Genomic DNA, 27,823 nt, shown 5'->3' on the forward strand with positions numbered 1-27,823 from the left:
GCTGGAAGAGCAGCTCCTTGGCTACCTCCTGCTTTTCCAACACTCGTATCTTGTTAAATTTGTACACTTTTGATATGCGTTCCTCCTGGTCTTTGCTGACATTTATGAGATTAGTGTAGTGTGTCATTCCCAAATCATCTGTGCCTAGCTTCAGTTTTAACAGTGCCACATTCATAGCACTGAAGACTGTCATTTGTGGTGGTATCTTGGAGGACTGTTCCTGTATTGCATAGCAGTAGGTTTCATGCTTTTGTTGGCTGTGCAAACAAACCTTTTGGTTTTTCTGTCAGCTATGTCTGGAGGACATATAAGAGCCATGTGTTCTTTCCTTCTGAGTCTGTCTCTATCTGGGGTTTTTCAATTTATGTGTTGTGTTTGCAAATTGAAGTGAGAAAAATTATAGTGCTTATTAGTATGCTGCTTCTGTCTTAATAGGAAGAGCAAGTCCATCCAAATATATTCCCTTTCTGGAAAGGACATTGCATTTTTACTTCCCCCTACTCTGTCCTGGTATGAATTCTGAGAAATAGGAGATCACCCTTCTCACCCCCAATATGTTCCTTTAATAAAAACTCACAAGAAGGGATGAAGTAGGTCTGTTTCTAATCAGGAGTCTGGACAGCTGAGCAAAATCCATTTTCTCAGGGTTTTTTCTGTGAGTGAGGAAGATAAAGGCAGTGTTCTACAAATTTTTTTGCTCCAATGAATGACGCTAAGATTTCTAGATAGGAAAAAAAAGACACTTGTATAGATTTTCTTTCTCATTCCCTTTCCTTCATGTTGAGGAGTCTGAGATAGCAAAGGATTCTTTCAGAGACCACTCTGTGTTCCACGCTTCTATCAGATGCTCCGAATTTTTCTTCACTACTTTTCTTCAGTAAAGGGCAAAGGGTACTCAGATCCTCAAGGCAGAAGGGACCTCAAATTAGGGAGGAGATACACTGGTCTCCTTCAGATTGAGGTCTGTACCTGATGTGGGATATTTTATGAAGGATAAGTGTTCATTTTCACAGAAGATGCTTTCTCTACTGTGCATTTTTATGCCAAGGTACAGGTATGTTTTGAAAGACACATATTGAAGAAAAGGGTTAATATTTACATTTCCAAGAAAGCTGAGCTATAAGGTGCTGCCTTTGGGGAGCTGAGGACCATGAAGAGGTGTGGGAGGTGAGAGTTGGTATCATATATGTGAACAAAGAATATGTTCACAGAAATAACTTTTCTTACATTCCTTATGGCAAAAATACTGTATGACACCTCACATGTACCAGCAAGAAGTATTCAGAATTGTCTCTGAGGTTTGTTTTGTGAAATGGCACATACGGCTTGGTGAAAGGCAAATTCAAAACTGTAGATCTAGAAAACTATTCTTAAATATTCAGGTAGTATTTTTGATTTAAATCTTAATTATCTGGGTTTTAATGGAAGACTGTCATTAATTTTGTTCTACAAATTAGTTATCAGAAGGTTTGTAGAAGTAAAATATACTGGTTTCCTTCATATTCCCATGATGAACTAGCACATGCTGATCTACAGTTGTTATTTTGTCCACTAATATGAAATCCCTGTCCCTGGTTCCTTGCTGGTAGATTTTCAGAAGTTCAGTGAGCACTGCAAATCGCCTGAAGAGTGGAAAATTCCCCTGTCACACAGATGCCCTTATCAGCAGCAACCAGATGGAGCTCTGAGCAGGCACATTATCAGTGTTAAATTGCCTTTTCTGAGTAGAGAGGATTAAAGCATTCCTTCAGAAATGGATGGCATAAGCTGCAAACTTAGGGATAGGAATATTCAGAAATGTTTCTATTTTAAAAACATAGGAAAGTATCTGGACAAACACTGCATATCAAAGTGTATTATTCTTTCAAGTTGATGAAGCTGAAATTCTTAAAAATAATTTGTTTTGAATAAAAGTAATCCTGTAGTTTCTTCTTAAATGTATGGGGGGGAGGGGGAGGTGTGTTCTTAGCTTGGATACATTATGTGCCTAAAATTCTAGAACAGATTTTAGTATGGATTCAGTCACATTATATCGAACCTAAAATTGTGTCTTTTTTCATTAAAGGACAAAATATGTTTGGAATTAGATTTGCAGTTTGAATTGAATTAGGAAAACAACACTTCAGAATAATAGAATTATAGTCTTTATTTTAATTAAAAATGTATGTTGACTTACTAAAACAGGCTCTCAGAAAATATAACATAAATTGTTTGCTCCAAATCTTGAGAGTGAAAGATAATGCAGTACTTAAACATCCAATTCCAAAATTAAACAAAATTATCGAATTTGGCCTAAACAATTGATGCCTAAGTATCAGATTACAATAATACTAAGAAAGATAGCATCAGTGTGACATGCAGAGGTTTAGTGACACAACTCCTGTTTCATACTAATGAGCTGCAGTGAATAGCGCTTCATTCAGAATTAACCTCCAAGGCTTTTATTAACTAACTTATCTATAAAGGGCAGTGCTTTAATTATAATTTAGACTGCATTCATATTTAGTTGGTGCCATATCCATTGCACTCTCTGGTTGTTTAAAGTGAAACAAAAGCCCTGAAAATAAAGAGAACACTTTTTAGATGTATATGATTGACTGAAAGTTAGCCAATCTGTGTATTGTCTTTTCAGATTTGCGCAGAAATTCCCTTATTATTGAGCTGTGTGTGCATACAGAAGAAAGCATCAGAATTAACATTTTTTAAATTCTTCTTTCACAGCTCAATACAGTACTATGTTAATTTAGTACTTAAAATCATATATGGCAATATCTTGATAAAGTTTGTTTGGTTCTGAGGTGTATTTTGGCAGTATTTCACACTAAGGATTAGTTCACAGTATTCTTTTATTTAGTGTATGCTGGGAGTTTGTCATGACTCATTTGTGCCTGTAGAAGCTTGAATAATGTTCCATTCAATACTGTTATGTTTTTCTTACAGAACAAACTTGGAACTTGAGCTGGTCCATCGAGGAGGAAATTTGTGTTCAGGAGGTGCAAGCACAGCTGGGAAAAGATCATGTTTAAGTAAGTTCCATGTTATTAAATGCAGTATAAATTATTAGAATATTGAATAAAGACGTCTGGTTCTTTCTGGTATTTTCTGAATTACATCAACTTTTTCCTTTTAAAACCTTTTTATTTCTGCCCAGAGTCTTTGTTTTTTTTGTTTCTGTTAGAGAAATCTGAAAACTAATTTGCACAAATTCTTCATTATAGCTGTTCATGTCTTATGAATACAATTCTTTAGAAATCGTCATACTATCCATGTAATATTTTTAATAAGTTTGCATTTTTATGAGTAACGCTAGAAGTGTTTATGGGTGAAGCAGGAAAGCTTTGTTTCACCCTGGTTGTTGCTAGCAATAAGAAAGCAGTTTGTTTTCTGAATGCTAATATAGCTCATGACTTGGTCTCAGAAATACGCAGCTATAATGTCCAGTGTCTTTAATTTGCCTAGTTCTTCCACAGAGTTTTGCAAATTTTCTTCCATAGAAATTTTCAAATTTTTGTTGTTCTGAAACCTTTAATAATTGTCCAATAAAGCAACTTTTTGCTGCCAAGAGAGGTTTTTTTCCTTAAAAGAAAGTATTTTAATCTTTTGCTGGAACATAAACAGTTACAAATGGACATTTTCTTTTGTCAGGAAAAATTGGAAATCCTGCCAGAATACTGCTACTACTAATAATGCTTATTTAAGTCAAGCTTATGTAGCAATAGCAGCAGATTCTGTAGGAAAAAAGAAAGCTTAGGCCCACCTCTGCCTTCTGGTACACAATTTGTGGGGGATGCTTTCCTCATCATTTGAGGTGACAAGTCCCCAAAGAAATCTCACCAAGTGCTATGCTGTCCATATTCCCTCTAGGACAAAAGCCTTTTGTTACTGCCAGGAAATGTAGTTCCAACTAGTTTCATTCATGTGTTGTTATTTTGAAAAGTGGTTTTAAACCATACTGCACATTGTCTTTCCCCACCACCATTACCCCCCTTTCTCAGCAGACCAAAGCACCTGAAAAGTGCATGTGTTAAAAGAACATCTCTAGATCACTGTGTGCAAATTTGAAGCATTTAGTAAACCAAGGTTCTGCAGATAATTTATACTTAGATTACAATGTATTTTTAATTGTGTGCTCACCTAGTAAGGTGGACACTTTCTCCCTGAATTTTAGTTTCTTACTAATGTGTTACTCATTTCACAGGCATGTATTTGGAAGGACATGATGAGCAGGTTAGGGTGGAGATTTCAGCTTAAAATAAAAAAATTTTTGAAAGTGAAAAAATTTACAGTGATGTTACAGAAAATGATAGTGTATCCTTGTTTTCACATGGCTTTACTGGTCATAAAATTTCTTGACATTTTAGAGTTTAGAAGAATGTATGCAGGGAAGTGGCTGGTAATCTGCAAGGTCATATTTTTATCTCACTGATAGTTTTGCAAAATCAGGAGATCTCAGTTTTTATGTGATTTACTTTTTTAAGATAAAAGTGGAATGAAACACATTCATTAAAACACTGTGAAATGTTTGATGTCACATCAAATTTTTGTTACATGTATGTATTCAAAACGTAGCTAAATAGGTAAATGGATCTAAAAGATAATGGGCTTTCATCACCAATTGGTGATGGTGCTTCATCACCAATTAATGTCATTAAGTGCTGGAAGATTATGATTTTGCAGAGAGTGCTTGAACCACTGGATTGGTGGGCAGCTTCCTTTGTGTATGTCTGTGTAGCTTCACTGTTGCTGTTTGAACTACATCAGTTGATACAAAAGGAGAAACCACCTCAAAGTGTTTTTTTTTTCCTTTGGGGTTATTTGAAGAAAAATGAAAGAAAAAAATGCCAACAAGCTTAAGGCCTGGTAGCTGACACTAGGTGGTTTGTATAATACATTATTTAATTTTTTTCTTAATTCTTACCACACCATCCCTTCAACATCCTCTTGCATAAAGAAGGACTCTTACATACTTAGGACCTGACTTTGCAAGAAAGCATACCTTTTGCTGACAGTCTGTGAAAAGATTTGTCAGGAATTTTAATACATATTTCTCAAGCCTTGAAATGCATAGAAAATACTTTAATCACTGGAGATGGTAATTCTTTTTGGAGAATTACAAAATTGGAAATGATACATGGAGGATGTATTTCCACTGGAGAATTGTCTTATGCTGGATGGATACTTCAACTAGGCATGACAATTTTAAGTCCTGTTTAAATTCATATATCATCCTTACCTATTTTTCCAGCCTTTTTAGTACCTTGCCATTGACTCTGTATGTGTCAGGAAGTGAACCAGTTTTCCTGTTCATCAAAATAGATTACTGGAACAAACTAAACTTACTAAACTTAGCAAAAGTTAGAGATCCTTTTCGCACATAAGAAGTACAGAAGTTGTCTTGTCAAAGAGAAGCTTTAAGATTACATCAACTGTTGCTTTTAAAAATATGTGCTAGTTGACAAAATCTAAAATGTTCCTAAAATACATCTTTCTTGGTTGCAAATCCACTGTGAAACTGTGCATTAATTGTCTATATGCAAAGTAAGGAAAACTTTGTTTTCATAGAATCTCAGAGAGGCTTGGGTTGGAAGGGACCTTAAAGATTATCCCCTTTGTATTCAGAATTGTGTATGTATTTAGGGAGAAGAAATTTTTTTCCCCCATGATATGATTCGACTTGCACACAGGGGTTTAATCTGAAGTTGCTAGAATAGTGACTTAAAAGCATATTGATGATTTTTTTAAACCTGATAACATATCTTGCTTTTTTTTCCTGTTTCTACTTACAATACATTGCACTTTGTTTACAATAATATTTTTCTGTTCCTTTCTTAAACTGTTGTGTAATTTCAAGTGTGTTGTACTAGTGCTTTTTCCTTTAGCAGTTGCTAAAAGGATTATAGTCATATTTCTGATAAAAGGGTATGGACAGCATCTTACTGCCATGCACGTGGGTTTTTCCACACTTTTGGGTAGATTATTTACATCTAAGTCAGTCATATTGGTATTTTTAATATTTATCTTGCCCTCCAGAACCATTCAAGGCCTTCCAGGTAAAGGCACTATGTATATGAATGTGTTGTTGCATTACACAGCACAGAGAGGTGAATGTCATCTATTCATTGTTAAAATGTTTGCATGTTGTCTATGTTCTGTATTGGTACTTTGTGAAATTGTTAGCAAGCTAGTCATATTTAATCCTGCATTAAAATGGACTTGTTTTTTAATGCAAGGTAATGTGGTTTTCCTAGAACAGACCTGTACAGTATTTCCATTTATTATTATTATTATATTTAGGTTTGGAAAATAGGTTAAATATGACTAGTGGAAGCAGAGTTAGCTTTATATATATAGCAAGGTTTGTTTTCACTAAACCATTTGTCTTGGGGTGACTTTATGATGTGTATCCTGTATCACCTGCTCTATGCCCAGACATGAATCCTGTGCCTTTCTGTGCCTTTAAAACTGGGTCCAAGAGAAAGAAAAAGCCAGGCGAATATAACTGTGTGTTTCCTTCATTGCCCCTTCCATATCCCTGTGTTTAAATTATGAAAAATTGCAGTTCTGTAGATTCATGTTCTGAAGTATATTTTATCATCCTTCCATAGTCATTTATTTTTCCAAGAGTAATCCTGTTTTTGAAGTTTCATTTAAAATGTACCTTCAACTTCTTCATTGTCTTATCCAGTGAGGAAAGAATTTTTAAATTTTTAAAATTGTCTTGGTTTAAAAGACAGGTGTCTGCCAAGGAAGGCAGGAGTCTCCCTTGAAATGAAAAAAGAAAATGCAACCCCCTTCCCTCCGAATTATTATAATTTTGAAATTAAGGGGTTTTCAGGCAAAGATATGAGGAATAGGAATAACAGTTTTTTACTATTTTATATATATACGTGTATAACCAGTCAAACAAACAGCAATAACTATGGCAGTAACAGCAAACAGAGCCGCAAACCCAGTGCTACCCTCTCTCGGCTGTCGGGCCCTTTCCCCTCGGGTGCAGTTCCGCTCGCAGCCGGCAGGGGCGCTGGCGGCTCCCGGTGAGCAGGGCAGGTGCGATGGTTCCCCCGCGGCTGCAGGGGGCGCTCCGGAGCGAGCTCGGGAAACACGCGGCACTGGGATCCCGGGAAGGGATGGAACAAAGGCTTCACAAACCCCTGGGCAGCCAACCCCGGGTGGCAGACGAGATGTATCAAACTCCGGAGCTGCGGTGGGAACCCCTGGAGGTCTCGCTAGGCAGGATGTGCGAGGCTGCAGAGTAGCGAAGGCTCTAAGCAACAGCGGGGGCAGGGCGGCCGCAGCACGGCTCCCAGCGAGGCAGGGAAGGTAGGCTTGGGAATCTCGGGGTTTCTCCAGTGGAAGGAAGGCAGCCGAAAAAGCAAAAGCCTACCATGCTGATGAATTCCTTCCTGCTGAATTCCTTCCCGCCTCTCTCTCCCTCCAAACTCTGAGAACTAGCAGCCCACAAGTCCAGGTGAAAGAGAGTGGCCAGATGGACCCCTACTCCTGTGGCCAGGTCTTTTGTTTTTCTTAAGCACCCAGTAATTTGTCCCCCTGGCAACATGTATGAGGAAAATTCTTTAAGAGAAAAAGAAAACTGAAGGAGAACTCATAAAACCCCAACAAAAATCCATACCCTATCTAGAACTTGAGTACTGTTCTGTTAAAGTCTTCCTTGCACAGTATTGAAACTGGTTTTGTTTTTAAACGTCATTCATGTCAGGTTCAGCAGAAGTAATCTAAAACATAACCTGGTTTTGCTTTTTCTGTGTGTGAGATACTGAGGGGTTTCTTTTGTGATTAAGCATACCACTCTGCAGTAGTCTTGTAACAACTGTGAAATCTGGTGATTAGATATTGTGGAAAACAAAATATGTTGTCCCAGGTGACCTGTTACAGCAGCATACATCAGGGACGATGGTGGGAACAAATAGGTCAAGAACTGTTTTAGTGGATTGCACCATGAGGGCAGCTGCTCTTGGGAACTAAAATAAAGAATGATTAATGTAGCTCTTAGTATCAGTGACCAAGTCTGTGTGAGAAGAATGGTGAGAAGAAAATTTGGCTGCAAAATTGCCATTTTAAAGCTTAAAGTTTTGTATGCATGTGCAACCAAAAAATGCAAATAGGATCCTATTACTTATTAGTTAAAAATCAAGTCCTATTTGAAGGACTGAATTACAGTTTTAGAGTCTATGGCCTTGCAAATTCTCTTGGGTTTAGGGAAAATTATGATATATAACAACTGTACAGATCTTATTTCTCTGTTTTATAAAGTGTAATAGATTTGTGTAGCTCTTTGTTTTCATTGCTCCAGATTTGTAGAACAGGGTCAAAACACAGCATGAAGGCTGAATAATTATGATTTCTCTGTATGATTTTAAGGCCTTGTGCAACCTGGTGTAATGGAAGGGGGGGTCCCTGTCCATGGCAGGGGTCTGGGGGGTTGGGACTAGATGATCTTTAAAGACCATTCCAACCCTAAACATTCTCTGATTCTGTGACCTCTCTTTAGCTTGTGTAGATGTGTTTTTCTTTGCTATTCATACTCTGGTAATCTTGCAGTAGTTGATGGACAGTTCCACAAAATTTAGAAGTTACCTATAAATGAATGTATTATCTTCCTTTTTTAACTTTTAAATAGTAATTTTCCTTCTTTCTGTCTGTCTTTTTTTGTTGGTTTGGTTTTTTTTTCCCCTTCTTCCCCTTTGTGAGAAGGATAAGATTAGGGTTTTGGGGAACGACTAAATATTTTATCCTCTTGTCCTCTGGCTTCAGCATCTCTTTAAATGAGCTCCTTATCCTTATGCTTCCCACGAATAGCAGTCTGGCATTGCAGCATCAGCTGCAATAATTGGAAGGAACATTATTTACAACTGGACATCAAAAAATTACTTAAGAGTTACTTAAACTCTTCTTAAATAGAATGTCCAGGACCTTTGTAACTTCTGCTATGGCTCTAAACATTGAGAAACAGTATTGCTCCACAGGAGTTGTTTTTGTTAGTTGGTTGGTTGGTTTGTTTTGGTTTTCTTTTTCTCATTCATTTGAAGCCTTTATCTTCATTATGATGTTGGCTTAATCAGTGCTTTTAGGGTTTTTGTGAGCATAGAAACTCATTGTTTCTCTTCATGATCCTTCTGTATCAAATTTTTCAACCATGTTGAAGGTAATGGCTGTCTCCATTTTACCAGTACGGACAGTGACACTTGGAGCCACTTAGTATTGGTCATTCCTGTAAGGAGAAAACCCTAATTCTTTTATGATTTGAAAGATTGAGTTGCAGCTGTCTCTTTCCTGTAATTGTTAATGTGGATATGGTTGCAAAGAGTCCTATGGAGCTCTCTGTAGCCACTGAAAATAAAAAGAATAAAAGAAGTTTTCAGGAATGCCTTGCTACAGAGGGTTTCTGTGGTTGATTGGGCTTTTTGGTGTTGCAGGATTTGGGTTTGGATTTGTTTGCTTGGTTTGGAGTTTTTTTCAGTTAGGAGCTGTCAGTCTGCAGTTCCTTGGTGCCCATTCATGCTAACTTGGAAAAAGCAGTTTTTCTCAACAGCAGGTGATCCTAAGTATTTTCTAAAACACTTGTTATGCCACTAATATCTAGTGTGGAAGAAGCAAAGATAGGTACTTTTAAAATTCTTTTGCTAAAGTTGATTTCATACACTGGTGTGTTTGGTGTTGAGGATAATTAGCTGCTTCATCAGCAATTAAGACTTAGTAAAGATGTAAGAGATTTTGTAAAGACTATCCAGTCTTAATGCCTTAATAGGCTTTTCCTGACCTTCACATTTATTTTACTGATTCAAGTCTACTGGATCAGTGATGAATGGGAAGATGTTGTCAGCAGGTCTTTGCAACTTCTGTTGCTAAGTGGACTGTGTAAATCTCTACCAGGAGAAAAAATATTTCTCAATATCCTTATTGACAGTCAAGTCCCATCTGGTTGTATCAAGTGGTTTTTGTTATAATCTACATTCTTCTTGATAGTCCCAGGAAACTTTGGGAGAAGCATTCCTGGTCTGGTAGGATCTTCACAGTTGAGACAAGGATGTTTTCAATTCCACCTGCAGTGAACTGCTGGGTCACTGTGTGATGTTTTCACATTGTAAATATGAATACTAATGTAGGGAATTTAGGGAATGTAAAAAGAGAAATCTGGATCAAGACAGAAAATTCCATGACAGCAGTATATGTCCTAAAATAAAGAGAGACTGGGGTATAAACACATTATCTAGACTGTTGCAGGCAATACAAAGTCAGGTAATCCCTTAGTTTTCTTTGTTTTCATTATGACAGCACATTTCTATACATTGTGGAATTGGAATTAATAACAGAAAACATAATTTGATTTGAACTCTGGTAATTTGAGTGTTTACAGTCAAGAGACCAGAAAAAAAAACAAGTAGAAAAAAAGGCAGCAAAACTTACGTAGAAATTTGGGATCACTTTGGCAAAGAGCAAACCAAGAGTATGAGTGGGACCAAAACTTACATCTGCATGCAACTTCCTGAATCACTCATTTTTGTCAATTGAGCACAGCATTTTTAGAATTTCTACTATTCATCTATCAATTCGCTGTCTTTTCATGTCTTGAATTTAGTCTTCTTTTGTGCTGTGCATATCACACTAAACCTGAAAAGGGCTGTGAAATTGCCTTTGTAGGCTCCTGCTTTTTGGACTGTGACATAGCAGAATATTTTTAAGAGCTTTGTCAACATCTGTAAAATGAGTGTACTTTAATATTAAAAACAGTAAGGAATGCAGCTGCAGGTGCTGGTGCAGTGTGGATATATAGATAAAATACCCATTATCTTTGAGGTTTGTGAGAGGAGCAATATTATAATGCTTCCTCTTAGAGCTTCAGTCCGAGGGCAAAGGCAGTGTCTAACTACTGAGCTGCTCTTTTGAAAGTACAGATTCCAGCTGAGTTTATTGCTCCCCTCTCACAATAGGTTAAGTCCAAGAAGTAGAGTTAATATAGGAAGAGTTGAAAACAATCTACCAAGAACAGCAGTGAAAATAACAAAGTAACAATAGAGTTAGTTTCATCATTTTTAGAAATGGATTTAGGAACACTAACATGACTGAAAGCTAATTCTAACTGCTAATCTAGATGATTCTATGAAGTGTTATTTAAGCTTTACATTATTCTATGAAAATACAGACATATGTTGAGAGAGTTGTGACGACGAGTGCATCAATGTAGATAATGAGTCTGTGAACATGTTTTAAAACAGTAGTAACCTTGCTCACTCAAATGTCTAAACTTTGGAATCCTGCCAAACCCCTGATGACTTGCAGCAAGACATTATATTGTGCATCCAAATAGTGTGATTTTTATATTTATTCAAATTGTCTGGATGCAGCCTGTCTGAAATATTACAAAGTTATTAGAAGAGGAGGATCATATTCAAATTTTTTCCAGTTTTATTGCTGCTGGGCTTTCTAAAATTAATGTTCTTTCTACAAAATTTGGTTAAGAATGATCTTTTGGTGAGTCTGAGCTACAAGCAGGTCCTGCCTTTCCCCCTTACAGGGTGGACTCTCCTGGAGGGAATCGGCTGTTAGATGGACTGTGAGGGACAGAGGGTTTTGGGATACCTGGTGAGCTAATGGCCTTCCTTCCCACTCTTCACAAGTCTGGGCAAGATTGATGTTTGTGGGCCATTGTCATGGTAATGTTTTGCTGCTTCTTTTTTACAGACAATAATTACGTGTATTTTAAAGGTTCCAAGTAGGGTAAAAGAAAATGGGAAGACAGTCTATCTTTTTATGCTTATGTTTTGGAATTATGCATTCCACAAACACACAGGAAAAGCCCTTGGTATTCCTTTGGCCCGAGGCAGGTTTCTGCCAGTCCCTCAGGCATAAGGACGTGGTGCAGCACCAAGCACTTGGTGCACAAACAAGTTGCCAGTTCTTGCTTTCCACTGCTCTGCTGTTTTCCTTGGCTTTCTCCAGTACTTCATAGTAAGTGGTAAATAAAGCCATTGGAGTGACTGTGGTGTGAAACAGAAATAAAGCTGGCTGTGTGCCTCTAGCTCCGGGCGCGGCGGGGCCGGGGTGCCCGCGGGCTCTTACCTGGGGCCAGGCTCTGCCTCCGGGCGCTGAACGGGCTTCCCTGCAGAGCAGCCGCGCGGCCTTCATCGCAGACAAAATCTGCCGTCTTACATGGCAGCTGAACTGCATTTTCCTGGGCAGATCGAGTCCCTGTCAGAAGGTGTTTCGATTCCATAAATGTTACACACGTGGAGATTACAAATAAATTGCAATTAATTTTGTATTAGTAAAAGCTCGGGAGAATAGCTGTTAAAGGAACAGGGGATGAATCAATTACTCTGAACAATTTTCAATTTATTATTTAATTTTGCTTAGTTGCCCATTTCTGTTTAAAGCAAGGAGCAGTTGGGGGGAAAAAACAGCATTCATTTTAGTGAACAGGCAGGAGGGACGGAACGGATATTTTCATGGGTTTCATTCCAATAAAACCATGCTTGAGGGGGTTTTTTATTATTTTGATGAAATATAAGTACATTTTCAGAATTTTGAACTTTATCAGCAAAGCAGTGTTTTGCTAGGAATCTGTTGCCAGGAGAAAAGATGACTTATTTTGTCCTCATTGACTGTTCTTATTCAGAAAGCAGGTGGCAGCTATCAATTCCGATGCCATCTACAGCTCCAATTATTTTACAAACCCCAGGAGCTAATTACAGCCCTCAGGCTCTGGCAGTCAGCTGATTTCGTCATGCAGTTCTTTTGGCCCTTGCGTACCTCTGAATAATTGTCTATTTATGGAAAATAAATTAATAGCTGCTATTTCTACTTGAAAAAGAGGACCTGTGAGTGTGTAGGTTGAGCAAGTGGGTCGTAAAGAGAGGGAGATAGATTTAGAGAGAAAGATGCAAAGGGATCAGTACAAGGGGTGGAGGGGAAAGATGATGTCAGGATGCTACAGGGAAAAGTTAAATGAAGAAAAGTTAAAATGAAAGGGAGTAAGGAAGCAGGGTCCTAGAAAACTGAACAGGAGAAAAGCATGACACCAAATAGCAAGATATAGTGTGACAGGAAGAAAGAAGCAAGCAAAATTGTGGGAAATGATGCTTTAATTATTTTATTAGGTATAAATCTATGAAGATAAAAAAAGATTCATTGAAAAAAAAGTGAAGTCTGAATCCCTAGTAGTCCATTATCTAGTTGAAGATATTCCTGTGCATTGCGGGGTGCTTGGGCTAGATGACCTTTAAAGTTAGTCCTTCCAACTCAAACTATTCTGTGCTTTTTATTGCATGTACATCTCTGAAAATGCTGTCAACCTAAATGGTGCTTGCTTTCTTGGGTCGCTTAATGGGATGAAGGGATAGATGATGTCTTCATTTGTGTTGATCATATGATTCATAGATAAATAAAAATGTTCATTTTAATATAAAATACTGCAGTAAATCTCCAAGGGTAATTATGCGTTCTCTGTTTGAAAAATTCTGCAAGTGTTTTGCAAATGATGTTTTTGATACAGTGGAAGTACAGAGGGTTTTGAAGTGATGGGTATCAGCAAACTCTGCCTGCAGGTTGTACAGACAAATTTCTGACATTATAAAGACTGTTGCTACTTTAGTGTCATTGATGTGTAGTCAGAAGTGTGTTGGCTTGAGGATTGTTTTTGTCCAAAAGTTACCTGCAAAATAACCATATGAAGGCAGAAGGAATAATAAACCTTTTAAAGCTGAAAAGCTGAAGTGATCCTGCCGTGGGCCAGAATTGGTAGCAATTTTAAGTTAAATTTCAAATATGTTGTGCACAGAACTTAACTGTGAGAGAGAGGAATAAAAGCTAGAAGTGTATCAGTTAAAAGTATATCAGTCCTTGTTAAGAAGAATTGTTTAGGAAATCACCACTGCCGGCATAAACTGGAGAGGCAAGTGAAGTGAGCATGGAACCTTAGCAACATAACAGCATATGAAACAGGATTTTTTAAAAAACACCTGTAATTAAGTATGTGGAGCACCAAACCAACTGAGATCTGGTCAAAGCTTTCCAAACAGCCTTTCTTGGAAACATTTTTCTGTATACATGCATTCGTGCACTGCCTCCTATTGAAATCTTATTTCTCTTCAAATCCTTTTTTTGAAAGTAAATAAATACTTAATTAAAATGTGCTTGTTAGGGGTACCAGCTTATTTGGAATGACATGACAGACTTCTCAGAATCTTGTAAAATATGTGATGGCAATTTAATGTGAAATCGTTCATATCACTGGATATAATACTCAGCAATCTGTCTTCTTCACCTTTCAGATCAGCTGTTTCACGTGTTGGCCATGCACATGCGCCTCTACAGTATAGACTCTGCATACAATCCCTGGAGAAAACTAACCCAGCCGTTGCAGGATAAAAATTCAGAGCAAGTATTTTAATTTACCCGATATCAGTTTTACCTTGTGAAAGAAACATCCTTACAGAGCGACTTTGGGTAACTGTCTGTCTTAATTTAAATTCTCTGTGAGATATGCTGATGGACTTAACATCTAAAAATTGTATGTATGAATTTGTGAAACTTATGTTTTCCACTTTCTTTTACATAAAAATCTGATAAATACCAGTTTTGAGCTAAAGTTTAAATACACCTCTCGCTGGCTTAAGCACATGCAAATTGAATAGTACTTGGTAAGTGGATAGGGCACTGCTGTTCCTGCTGTGGATGCTCAACAAAATTTACATTGAGATAAGTTGATAAATACTTTATTGGAAGTTGAGTAATGATTAATAGCTCTGAATAGGCCTAATACATGTGAGAAATAATTATATTTTAAGCTAAAAATTTTCATCAAGCTTATTTTTTTAAGCAAGTTACTTACCTGAGTTTGCTTCTAAAACATTAGCCTTACATACACAGTTGTACAAGGACTGACAATATAATAAATTGAACCATGTACTTCGTTCCACAAGGATTCATCTCCTTACTTAAGACCCATCACTTTTCAGATTCTACCTTGATGACAAGAAAGGTTTCTTGCCTAAAACCAGATTATGATTTTTCCTCATAAGAGGAAAACATTAGATTTTTTTTCTCTTAGCACCTTAAGCATCTTCTTCATTCTAAGCTCTACACTTTGTAGCTTGCAATTAGATCAAAAGACTGTCCTTTTAGTGCCTATCCGGCTCTGTGTTTGTCAGTGTTTCTAGGAGCCTGAGGTAGAAAGCATCATTCAATTTCAAAAACTGATCTAGAATAGTGATGCCACAATGCTAACTGCAAATGGGGGAAAACTATTAAAACAATTGTTCTCATTTCTAGTTTAAGATTTTATTGTTTGTCCTCTTGGAACCAGGCTGCTTTTGGCAATGAACATGAGATTATTGGAGTAATTAAACTATATTGACAGATTAGTTTAGAAACCATTAGCAGAACAAAGCATCAAGCATTTTATAACCAGAAAACCTATGCTGTTCAGCATGCATTCAAACTGCTTTGGGGGTCTCTTTTCATGTGATTCTGATTGAGATCTGACCTAGACTAAGCAGTGGGACAAGGTTAATAAATTTGGTGTATGGTTGGCTGAGTTTATATGAGGCAAAATTAAGATCATTTGACCAGAATGGCTGTGGGACAGATCATGCACTTCTTGTTTTGGCTTTTGAAGAGCTTGCTGGCTTTGGAAGCAGCTGTTAGCAGAGGGGTCTTCCAGACCTGATGGAATTCACCATGCATTGGTCATGTCAAGGCTCAAGTGCAGCAAGTTAGATTTCATTAGGCAGTATTTTGAATCACTTAGAAATGAATGGTGCTGTAGGACTGTTAATGCCTTGCTTTGCAGAAAGGGTTGCATGCTGAGAATGCATTTTAGCAGTTCTCGTGTTTTCTGGACTGGTTTTCAATATTTCTTTGTAGACTTGATGATATTGTTTTGGCACAGAGTCCTAAATGGTTTGTAGGAAGCTACAACTGAGATAGCATCCATTTTGCCATGAAATAATTTACTGTTGAGATGCCCAGATGCTTTCGAGCTGGAGTATTCTTGCTCACTCCTTGGAATGTTTTTCCTATACCTTAGTCTGCAGTCACCAGGAGGCTACAAGAGGGGGCAATTTGAGGACATGTTTTTCATGTATAAATTATAGCATAAAATGAGTATCTGTAATTATATTGCAGAAATTTGAAGTGGTAGTTTCACTTGAAAATGGCATTCATAGGATTGGTGGGTATGATCTGATTGCACACTTCTTAGAGTCACACAGCCTTTTGAGAAATACAGAATAGCAAATTTTTTCAGGTACAGGGAGGAGTGCTCAGAGCAATTAGAAGGTGACACACTGCTGAAAACTGAAGAAGCTTAAGAGGATGGTGGAGAAATAATCACTGCAGATTTTAGATGTGAACGGCATTCTGCCACTTTGAAGTTAAGCAAGTCATCTAAATCAGCAGCCTGACCTGCACATGAGACTTCAAGCAAAGACTTGTAGAGAAAAAAATGTCAGTGAGAGGAAAAGATCTATATTGTCTGACTGTATTACTGTGATTCCAAACAATTTAACTTTAGGGAAGTCACAGAAGCAAAATAACTTCAAACCAATATGCCATCTTTTTCTATTTAATCTTCACTTTAAATTATTATTTGAGTTGAAAGCAGTTTTCCAGAGAAGCTAGTTTAATTTAAAAGGATGATTTTGAAAATGGAAAGAAAAAAATCCCCCACACATGGAAAAATCTGTGGAATGCAAGTGCCATTACATTATCTTCTCACCCTCATTTAATTATAGCTATTTTCTTTAAATATACATAAATATTTACAAGTAAAACTACCCAGATGTAGAACCCACAATTTTATCTTCATTTTCTACAATTCAGCTGTCATTCTTCATAAATAATGCCATAGATTTACTATGTCTGGGAGCACTGATCAAAGTAATTTGTAAAGAGTCTCACACAATTGCTTCACTATACTTCCCAAAACCACTGGTTTTGTCGTGTCTTCTACAATTGTATTTAGTTCTCCTTGTAGCTGAAAATGGCAACTGAAAGGAAAGATAGGAAGAAGCTCATGCAGCCGCAGCAAGGTAAAGTAGAAATAAGGAAATCCTGAGCAAGAAGATACCCTATCAGAAAGGGTTTAAATAATGTGAGCTGTTTGGAAGATGAGGGGGAAAAAGAAAAAACTTAAGTTTGATGAATTGTGAATGGTTTAGTGGATTATTTCTCCTGTGCAGTTTATGTTGCAAAATTCAGTGTATGCTTGGTCCCACAGGCTGTACTTAAGCAAATTCATCTAGGGACAGCTCTGGTTTCAATGGTGATCAAATAAACAATTATTGTGGTGCAAAGGGGGAATAAAAGCTTCTGGCAGGGGGCAGGCAAGGAGCAGCTGGAGGCAATAATTACTGAACCCAGATGTGAATTTAATGGACTAGTCCAAATAGCCACAGGAACAACAAACATGAAATGAAAGGATATACATTTTTTAAAAATTTAAATCTCTATGAAGGCTGAAATTTTTGTGTCTGTTTTGACAGACAGAATAAGTCAGCGAAGAATGAATTGGTAAAACATTAAGGATCTTTGCAGTAGAAGCACTCAGGGGAGGAACTGCATGATAAACTGAAATGCTGGGTTATTTTTACTACCATGTTTTGCTGATGTTTCATTCTAAGCTAGATCGCTTCAGAGATTGTTTATAGTGTCATACTGGGGCAACAAACTGCAACTCAGGGATAGGATTGAGCAACTGTGCATAGGTTGTGACTCTTAAGTCACATCTGCATCACAGAAACTGTTGTGAAATGGGGAAAAAACACACAGTTTTTATGAAGATACTCTGAGACAGAGAGAGTAGGATGGTGAGATAGTGGGGTTTAGTTAAGGTTTATGCAAGAGGTTGGTCTATACATACACGTGGTGCAACTTACGTGATCTATTCCATACAACAAAATCCTGCCTGAAACAGATGTCTCTCGGGATATATGGTATAGTACATAGGTTTTGACAGTAGTGGCAGCTTTGGGAGTATTTGCTCGTGGCTGTTTCTTCCTTTCCCTGCACTACAGCTCACCATCTTCTTTGGCTGTGCTGATGTAACTTGGGCAGGCTGCATGAGCAAAGTCAAGCAATGAATCCATGTTTTAAAAAGGTTAAATTGAATGGGTTTGGGAATGGGTGACAAGGGACCACTGGGGGCACTGTGGTAGAGGAGAATGGGAGATGCCCAATGTTAGTACTGTCAGTGAATGTATAATGAGCAACTGACCTGCTGTAAAATCTGCTGTGACACAGTGAAGAGCAAATACGAAATTGTGATTATGTCCTAAAGTCCAGCCAGAATAAATAGTAGAATTCTGCTTTCTTTCAGTGAACATGAAGCTGTGTATTAGTTTGACCTTTCTGACGTCTGGGATTTGTGGGCTTTACTTCTTATCCTCCAAATTCTGAAGAAAATAAAAGTTTGCCTTAGTAGATGAAGCCTTTGTTCAGGTGTACCTATATCCCTGTGTCCCAAATTTTCTGTGTCTGACAGTTTAAAGAGGCGTGAGGCTCAAAACTTACTTTACTTATTGAATTTCTACCTTTATAATTAGTTGGAGTTAGCATCAAGCAAAAACTTCTAAGTGTCTCTGGTTGAGAGAAGAGGGAATGGGGAGCATAAATACAAGGAACCACCATAAGCAAAATGCCGCTTATTTCAGAGTACAATGCATGACATCTCTCAGGAGGAGGATGCAGAATACAGAGGCAGAGTTTTTCAGCTGTCAGGTGACAGGCAGCCCCAGTGCAGCACAGAGAAAGGTGCAGCCCAGTTACCTTGGGCTGGAGGAGAGGTCAGTTCCATAGAGAAAGCTGAGCTTAGCATTTTTCATTTTAGGACGTGTTCGTATTGCACTGTGTAGTTTATTTTCAACACCACCTCCCTTTTAAAAATTGATACAGCATACAACTGTTACACATTTGAATTATTTTGTGTTACCTTGGTCCCATTTGCAGTTGTACTTTCTTTTTTTTATTAAGTGCTTCTGTGGCACAAGTTTTTGTAGTCAGATTTAGCAAGCTTTCATGTATGCATTGGGGATTAACAGAATGGACAATTTCCATAAAACACATCTCTAAACACATTTTGTAAATTCAGTTTCATTGTCATAATGAAGAAGTTGCTGAGGCTCTTAACAAATGACAAAGCAGTTTTTAAGTGCTTCATGTGCTGCAGCACTTGATGTAAGCAAAAGCAGCTTATCTAAACCCCTGACATTTAATGTAGCTTTGCTTCTCAATTCTTAAGAACTGAATAAATTAGAAAAGTAATTCAGTTGGTCCTGCATGTGCAAATGAGTTCATTTATGTGTGATGTTGCCTGTCAATCATCATATATATGTAAATATCATATATTTAGTAGTTTTGACAGAACTGGTATTTGACCTAATTGTTACATGACTATTAAACAACATTGATACCTCTGTCGGAGGTGTTCAGCTAAATCTGACCAGAGGGAGTAAGTTTTTTTTAATGTTATTCCAAATGAAATTTTTCCCAAATTTATATATAAATTAAGAATTAAAGATGAGAAGTAATTTAAGGGTTGCCATGGTTTTAAAGTCATTACACAATGAGAGTTATTTTAAAATTCAGTGTCATCGATTATAAAGTAGAACTACCTGTAGGTAAAAGTAGAATTTGAGACGTAGTGAAATGAGTATCTTCATGGCCTGAATAATTTTGAAAATGAAGCTTGGTAGTGTGATAAAAATTACTGCTGCCTTTGTCTTCTTTAGAATTTAATATACTGATTTTTAGAATATTTGGGTTTTGTTTAGGAGGCTCACATATATAAATACATGTATTTATATTTATTTATATATATATTACAGTTCTTTCAAACAATAATTTTATTAGATGATTGATTATATCAAAAGGGTTATAGATGGTGTTTATTCTGTAGCTGTCTGGGTTCATTAATTCAAAAGGACCAGTTAGACCATGTTTTCTCTCACTTTATTTTACAAGACCGATCTCCATGTGATCATAAGTGTTCTTTTAATCCTCCTTTTGTATGACTGCTTCTGTGTGTTAAAATGCATGTCACAGATGACTTCTGGCAGTGCCTTCTGTAGAGAGATGCCTGAGTTTTCAGGAAATCAGTAGCTATGTAGTCTCCTTCCAAAAGCAAGATCATGTTTATTGGCCTCAGAGATGATAAACTGGTTGAATCCCCAAAGCTGTTAGCGGACACTAAAGATCCTGTGCCTGCATTCACATCCCATCACGTGGGCAACCTCTTCCTATACACGGTCTGCAAGGGCTCAGTTTGTTCCTTTGCAACACAGGTGTCCATTCATAGTGAACTCTGTTTTGCATGGGAGATTCAGGGTCAGTGACACCAGGGCTTCACAGTGTGGCTCCTGCAGCACAGATCAGCAGCACCACCACTGCTTGCCAAGGGTAGTAAGAACCCACACAGCTCTTTGCATCTGCATGTGTTGCAGAAGGGGAAGACTGACAGGGGAGGGTGTGTGTTGCATTTTAGCTCAGGCTCCTGCCTGAGATCTCCATCACGCTCCATATCAGTTAAAAGAGGGAAGAATGATTTTTCACCATTTGATTTTTTTGCTATTTGACTCAACTGTTGAACCTGAAGAATACTGTTGGTTGGAATTTCATTGAATATTGCTACACAAAGCTAGAAACAACCTCCTATCTGCAAGCATTTTCTGCTTTTAAGTACAGGACCACAAGATGATGTTATGTCAGTAAATCTGGATAGTTGAAAAGTTTGCTGTATCTTTGTGCTCGTTTGCTGTCCTTCTAGACATCCAGGGGGTTAATAAAGACTGTGTGTAAGATTGCATAATCCCACCTGTCATGGCTGCTTGAGCCTTCATTTCTTTACATGAAGGAAAGTAGTAGCTTTTCTAAGGTCTCTGTTTTCCAATGGGAGCATTCCCTGTAACATTAAATGTAATTTGAGGATTTGTTACTGTTACAGTGTGGATATATGTATACTTGTGAAATGCGTGCTTTGGAAACCAGTTCAGTCATTTGAATATTCCTTGACTCTCTACATAAATACAGTGAGTTCAGGCAGTTTTGAATGTATTAAAACACTACAACAGAATCAGGTACCCAAATGGTAATTTCCTCATGAATTATTACATGAGTAACATTAAATATTTTTAATTGAGATCAGTTTTAAAATTGAGATCAATTAGCAAATTCTCAGGTAGTAGGCTTCTGTAAGCTTGATGTCAAATGTAATCCTATTTAAAATAAATACAAAATAAAATATGGAAATGAGTTTATATTATCAGAAGTGATTTTCTTTTGGTTTTATTTCCAGGCTGGTAAGTGAAGAACTGCCAGAAGTTCCTGTGCTTTACAGAGATGTCTCATCCCTTTTGCTTATCCAGATTTTAACCATGCCGCAGCCATTGCACAGAGGTATGTTACAAGAATACGTATATTTAAGTGATTATGTAGATGAGGCTGCTTTCATGATGATTCACAGGAAGGTCAATCATAGCTGATCTACTGTGTATTCTAAAATAATGTTTCTGCCTTATCTACAAAAGGTGGCATTGAACAGAAATTTTTGTTCTGAGTTGACAGGTTTATCTGTGTTCCCTGTCTTTTTACCTTATCAGTCAGCTATTCATTAAAGATACAAGAGCTGAGCAGAAACTCTTTAAGTATTTCTACTGAAAGAGAAGTGTCCTTTGTTTCACCTTCATCTTTTGCTTAGAGGGACAGTTCAATACTGCAAGTTGAACTGAGTGCCTAAGGGTGAAAAATTTGTAAGATTGTAATTTAATTTGAATTTCAGAGTTTAAGTTGCAGCAATCTTATGTAAGAGTTCATCTATGAAGATAATAATTGCTGTAATGCAGCAACTTCAATAGAGACAGCATGTAGTATAATTATGAATAAATATTAAAGAGATATTTAAAAATGAAATCTTTCATTACTAAAATCAAAACTGTCTTAAAACCTAAATTTCTTTTTCTGTGTAAAAGAAACAGCTGAACCTGGTTCATCTTGCTAATAGATAATGTGTGTTCCAGAATAGGGGTTCAGACCCTCTGGTCTCTGGCTTGATTATTTATAAATGTACCTTTATTTGAAAACGAGGACAAACAAAGCAAGTATCACTTTACTATTTCACTGACAATGAACAGAATCTCTCCCATGGGATCTGTGTGGCAGTTTTGATATCTGCTGAGTTTTGGTAGTTTTTGAAAAGGTAAATTCAGGAACTGCTCTGTTCTTGATGCATACACCTTAGTAAAAACTGTCTTCCCTTAAGAGGTATTCAGTCCTTACAACTGAATGTTCAAATTCAGCTGAAGTGATGCTCTGTGTATCCATTAACGTTGTGGGTTTGTTTTTTCAATTCAATATAATTAAAATAATAGAATCACTTAGGTAGGAAAAGACTTTTAAGATCATCAAGCCCAATTGTTAAGTACATGCTTATGGATTAAGTATATATAAAGGATTATTAGAATAGGAAAATATTAAAAGAATAAAATATTTTTGCATAGGAAGGTTATTGTCAAAAATGTACTTTTTTTTTTTTTAAAACTACAGTTTAACATGAATTAACTCTGCTGGAAGGACTCAATCAAACCAGTATAAAATCAGTAAATAAAAGTTTAATGAGACTAACATCTGAAATTCAGGGAAGGAAGTGTTGAAGCCAGAGTACAAACCAGTGATGTCTTTGTAGTCAATATCCAATCATTGAATACCACGATTTAAGAAAGTATATTTTATCCTAGAAAAGACAACATTCAATTAATAGTAAGGCATTCTGTGGAGAATTCTGTGAAATGCCTCATATCAGCAGCATGTTTTGTCTTTGCTCTTAGGTTTATTGTATGTTGCAGTTGAAAGGGAAATGGCAAGTGGCAGAAAGAAAATAAATGTAACCACTTCAAATCTATGAAGCATTAAATGGGAAATAAATTGCCATTTATCTTCCTAATTTTTGTTTCGTCAAAATGGCAGAATGAAAAGAAAGTCTTTCATAATTCTTTGTTTGGAGGTGTAGAATGGTGTTCACAAAAATAAGTCATAACAAGTTTGTTTAGAACTTTTACAATGGGTGTGTAGGTCACAGAGTTAAATTCAATATTACTAATTCTTTGTAGAGGGCTGAGGTATAACTAAGGTAAAATGGCTCGTGAAGTATCTCATGGTAAGCACAAGATCAGTGATAGGGGTGAACAAAACCTCTGACCCTACAGCTTCCTGAATTGTCTGTGCTGCTTTGCCATTGTCATGGGGTGCAGGAGCTGTGGACTTGGATGCACAGTGGGATACATGCAGGAGGTTGATGCCTGTGTGTGTTGACAGATATTTCCAGTATATTCCTTTAACAGTAGACTTAAGTAAGTTGCATTGTGTCCTTCATCAAATATGACATCTTTTTCAACTTCGTACTTAAAATCCTTTTTGTTTACATGTTTTTTTTTTAAATAGAGCGCTCTGTAAGGAGGACTCAAAATCTCATCTCTTGCCCTTCAAATGGGAATTGTATTAACTTCCCTATTAACTGTTAATTTTGAATTCAGACTGGGAATTGCATTAACTACCCTATTAACTGTTGGATGGGTGTTGGTATCTTTTTCAATCTGACATCGATTAAAGCAATAAAAATGTCATTACTGTTCAGCCTCTTCATTCAGAGGAGAAAATTGATCTGAACCTATCAGAAAGAAAGAAGACTGCTACGGAAAAAACCTTGTGGTGGAGGTCAGAGCATTTACAAGCATTAACCAATTTACAGAGAAGGGAATGAGGCTGAAAAGTGTACCTCTGTGTGGTGTAGCAAGCAAAATAAACATTGCATTTAAGATACTAAAACCATTTGTGAAACTTTTTTCTTTTGAGTTTCAAACTAGGACAGAGCATTTATAGACTTCAAATGTTCAGCATTTTGTTTGAAATGTTTGAAACTGTACGGGGCTAAATACATAAAAATCCACATAGAGGTTCTGGTTCAATTCTGTGGCAGTTGTTGTGCAGAGGATGGAGTGTTCATGGTGTTGTGAATAGGGACTCCATACAAAACAAAGATTTTGCTTCCAGCTCCTTTCTTGCAGAAATAGCAAATGATGGTGTATGTACAGAAATTGAGAGAGTGGCTTGGTGGTTATCAAAACTAAAATCTGTCTTTGTAAATTGAATTCAGTACCTCCCCCCCACCCCCCATCCTTTCTGCAACACAGTTTTTGGATATTGGAGTAATTTAATTGAAATGGACATTCTTCCTTGTTACCATCAATTGTAAAAAGTTTTATTTTCCCAACACCTGACTTGGGAACCTGGTGTACAGATTTCTACAAGTACAAAGTGTAGCTTTTAGTGATTTCAGTTTCTGCATTGCACTGCATGTGAAAAATAGCATACTGATACAGAGTATTTAAAAACCAGGGTCTGTGTGAACGGGAGTGAGCCTGAGGCTAGGAGGTGCACAGAAGTGGTGGTCAGTGGGCCAGCAGTGGCCTGGCGCTGCGCGCGGTGCCACATGCCGGGAGGGCCGAGCAGCGCTTGCCAGGAGGCTCTTGTTACACGGCCTGGCGCTGCTGTGACATGGTCTGCAGGGCTGCTGGGAGACAGCTGCCATTTAGGAGTGCTGGGTGTGTTCCAACTTGAAAGCTCCTTTTGGGAGTTGAGACCATACTCTATGGACTCTGGGAAAGGGTTTCTTCTGTGGTGTGTAAAACCTAAATTCAGCGCCTTTTCCTGTAATACTGGTTAGACTCAGTTGCTGAAGAGTCTGACCTGGATGTTCTGACAGATTCTTTTTCTATAAAGTTTTAATGACGTGCAACAGAAGTACAGCAAGCAGCTTTCAGACGAACACTAACACTTCTCTTTAATGATTGGATAAGGATCTTGACTAAATATAGTATGGATGTAAACTGCTTGAATAGTATTCAGTTTCAATGTGGAAGTTCAAATATTTATCTGTATCCTGGAACTTTAATATACCTTTCATGGATTATCTGAAGTTCAGTGCTCTCTCCTGTTGTTCTGAAGTTGTTTTTTCAAAGAAGGGTTCAAGCTTTAGATCAAGAAGAATATTTTTCAAAGGTTATTTATACAAAGATCTCCTTCTAAATTTAGTAAAAAAGGCCCGATGTCCTTAATTTTGCATCTGGTTCTCTTTGTGGATTCCTTCTGTCATCATTGCATGCCAGGGTATATCATCTAACTTGATACTGAAATTAAAAGATGTGTATTGTTGGTAATATGCTCATTTATCTGCACATTTTTTGCACTAATGTTAAAATTAGAGTTGTAGAAGTGTTCCCTATTTAAATTTAATTTTTAAGGGTGTTGGTTGATGCATATAATGGGATGAGATGCTTTGAAATTACTTGATTCCAAAAAGTTTTAAAAATAGGAACATAAGAGCATTTCTCAAAGTTATTCAAAAATAAGTACAGAAGTTCTGGATTAGCCTGTTTTGATTAGATTGGCCTAGCCATAGTAATAATACTTTCAGACTGTCAGACTATCAGATTAGGGACAGGAGTCCTAAATGCATTTTAGTGCAGAACTTTGCTCAGTGGTTTACTTCTCATATGGCCATACTTGCAAGCTATAGAATTATTAAATTGAAAAGATGATGTAGCAAAAGCACAGCCTGCCCCAGGGGGCAGCAGGAAAGCAGCACAGAGCCCCCACATGCATGCTGTGGAAAGTCAAAATTGCTCTTCCAGTAGACAAGAATGTAATAGCTCTAGCATTACAGATACCTACAGCTGTCAAATATTTGGCATTTTAAGAGATAACGTAGCAATGAAATGATAATTGATGCAGTGACTGATGTTTTCAGTATGTCTCCCATGGGATGTTTCTATGACTATAAAAAGGCTTGGTGTTCATTACACAGCATGCTGACTCTGAGCTGCTTCTGAGATATTTTCCTAAGGGAAAAAAAAAAGATAAAGTTTGTGCAGAATTCAGAACTTCTTAAGGGTGACCCAGATGTGGGAGTGTGCAGTTTTTGTCCAATTCTGGATTCTCCAAAAATGTAATTCATAGTCATTTGTGAGTCACATACATGTAAATAAATACAAGAACATTCATTTAGTTGTAAAAACATAATATGGACTTACTTCTGGTGAATTGAACAATTAGTATTAAGGGGGGGAATGGGGACAAGGAGTAACTGTATTTAGCAAAACCCAGAATTTTTAAAATGTGACAAAGACACCCAGTGTTGAGCACTGCAATTCCCTGAGCAGAACTACAAGATGGAGCAGGCTGTGGCAGGTTGGTTCCTGTTGCCCAGCAGTCTGCCTTTGTGGCTCTACATGCAGTGGATTTCCTTCGTGCTTTCACAGTGTGAAATTGATTTGCATTGCTTGTATCTGCTGTTGAGGGGTTAGAGCTCAGTACCTGAGTTCAGTTCTAGCTACGATTAGAAACTGTAACTCAGGCCAAAGAAGCAATTTTTACAGTTCTCTGAGTGTGTGTGGTTTCATCTTGTAGATTTCAGTCCCAGAAAATTTCCTGAAAGCTTGCCTGCTGTTATTCCTCAGGAGTAGGATTGCTAAGAAAATGGAGGTTTCAGCAGAGATAAAAAATATGGCCTCGAGATCTAGTGGGATCTGGTGAATTCTCCTCCTGGGAAGATGTGAGGAGGAAGTGTGATTATAATGCTGCCTGCTCTAGAATGGGGGGCGTGAAATATAGGACCATTCATTGTCATGTTTAACACAAGTTCGATAGGAAGATAATACAGAAAAGTCTATTTTTAATTATGTAATAACAAATGATCTTTTAGATGCTTAAATTGTACTTATAGCTTACACTCACATAAGCTTATACCCCGTGACATTAACAGATTTCAAAATCCATGTCTGCATTGATTTGCAAACACTTGTTACATAAACAAACAATTGTTATTTCACAAATTTAATTATGTACTCAAGTCTTAACTGTGTGTGTTTTAAAATCCAGTAGTGGGTTTTGATAATAGATGCAGGAAAGGAGAAGCAAGGTATTTCATTTTCTTGGCCTCCTCATTTTCACATATGAAGCTTATTTAAATACTTTGGGAAGAAAGAATGAATTTAACCCAGTTTTTGTGAGGTGCTTATGTGAATAAAATTGTTTTGCTTGACTTCAAAGCCTGAGAGGACTTCCTAAACCCCTCATTTTTGTCTACATTTTTTTAGGTATATATTAGTTATGTTTATGCTTAAGGAGTGGTGTGAGTGATGATAGAAACTTCTTTGATCTGCCTAGATTTAAAAACAAACTAGATAATTTGGAACTGGAAATAGGACCTAAAGTAGAAAGATAAAAAAGGACTGTTTGAATATCTTCATTTCAGAGAATAATTATTTTTTCTGTTTCCATTTTAGGAAGTCTTCTTTTGCTTCTGTTGCTAGCTTCCCCAAAAAGATTTCAGAACCTTTCTCCTGCAGCCAAGCGTAGGAAATAATAGTCCTTTAAATATTAAAAAAAAAATTGTAAAAATCTTTGAAAATATAGTAAATGCCAGTCTGCCTTTTGTTTTCCTTCTGTATGCACATGAGGTCCAGTAAATAGGTACTCACTCAAGAGTGTTTTGCAGCAAGTCTTTTGTGGCTGGATCCATATCTGGAAGTGAAGGGCTAGAAACTGAAGTATGCTAAATGTCCTTGTAGTGATTTTTTTTGGAATTTAATTCTTCCAGTATTTGTATCAATGTCACTTACCCCTGACTGGAGCCAGAAGAGGTAGGGTATGCATTTGCTTACATGTACAGTAATCACTAGCTTAACTTGGTGTAACCCTTGGACAAAATACAATTTTGTATTATCACCAAGTCACTAGGATGAAGTCACTGCTAATC

At 37.2% G+C, this 27,823-nt stretch overlaps 1 protein-coding gene across 4 annotated transcripts in view; it reads left to right on the forward strand.

Moving 5' to 3' along the window:
- Window positions 1-27,823, forward strand: part of UBR3 (ubiquitin protein ligase E3 component n-recognin 3) — a 109,265-nt gene that overhangs the window by 70,840 nt on the left and 10,602 nt on the right. For all 4 annotated transcript variants that reach the window (XM_042040828.1, XM_042040829.1, XM_042040830.1 and 1 more), the window contains 3 exons: window positions 2,941-3,026; window positions 14,289-14,394; window positions 21,308-21,408. In XM_042040828.1, coding sequence (XP_041896762.1) covers window positions 2,941-3,026; window positions 14,289-14,394; window positions 21,308-21,408 — 293 coding nt within the window. The remainder of the gene's footprint in view (window positions 1-2,940; window positions 3,027-14,288; window positions 14,395-21,307; window positions 21,409-27,823) is intronic.

Source organism: Corvus kubaryi, unplaced genomic scaffold (assembly GCF_017639235.1).
Source record: "Corvus kubaryi isolate FWS band 111438036 unplaced genomic scaffold, C.kubaryi_AGA036_p1.0 37396, whole genome shotgun sequence".
Classification (NCBI taxonomy): Eukaryota; Metazoa; Chordata; class Aves; order Passeriformes; family Corvidae; genus Corvus; species Corvus kubaryi.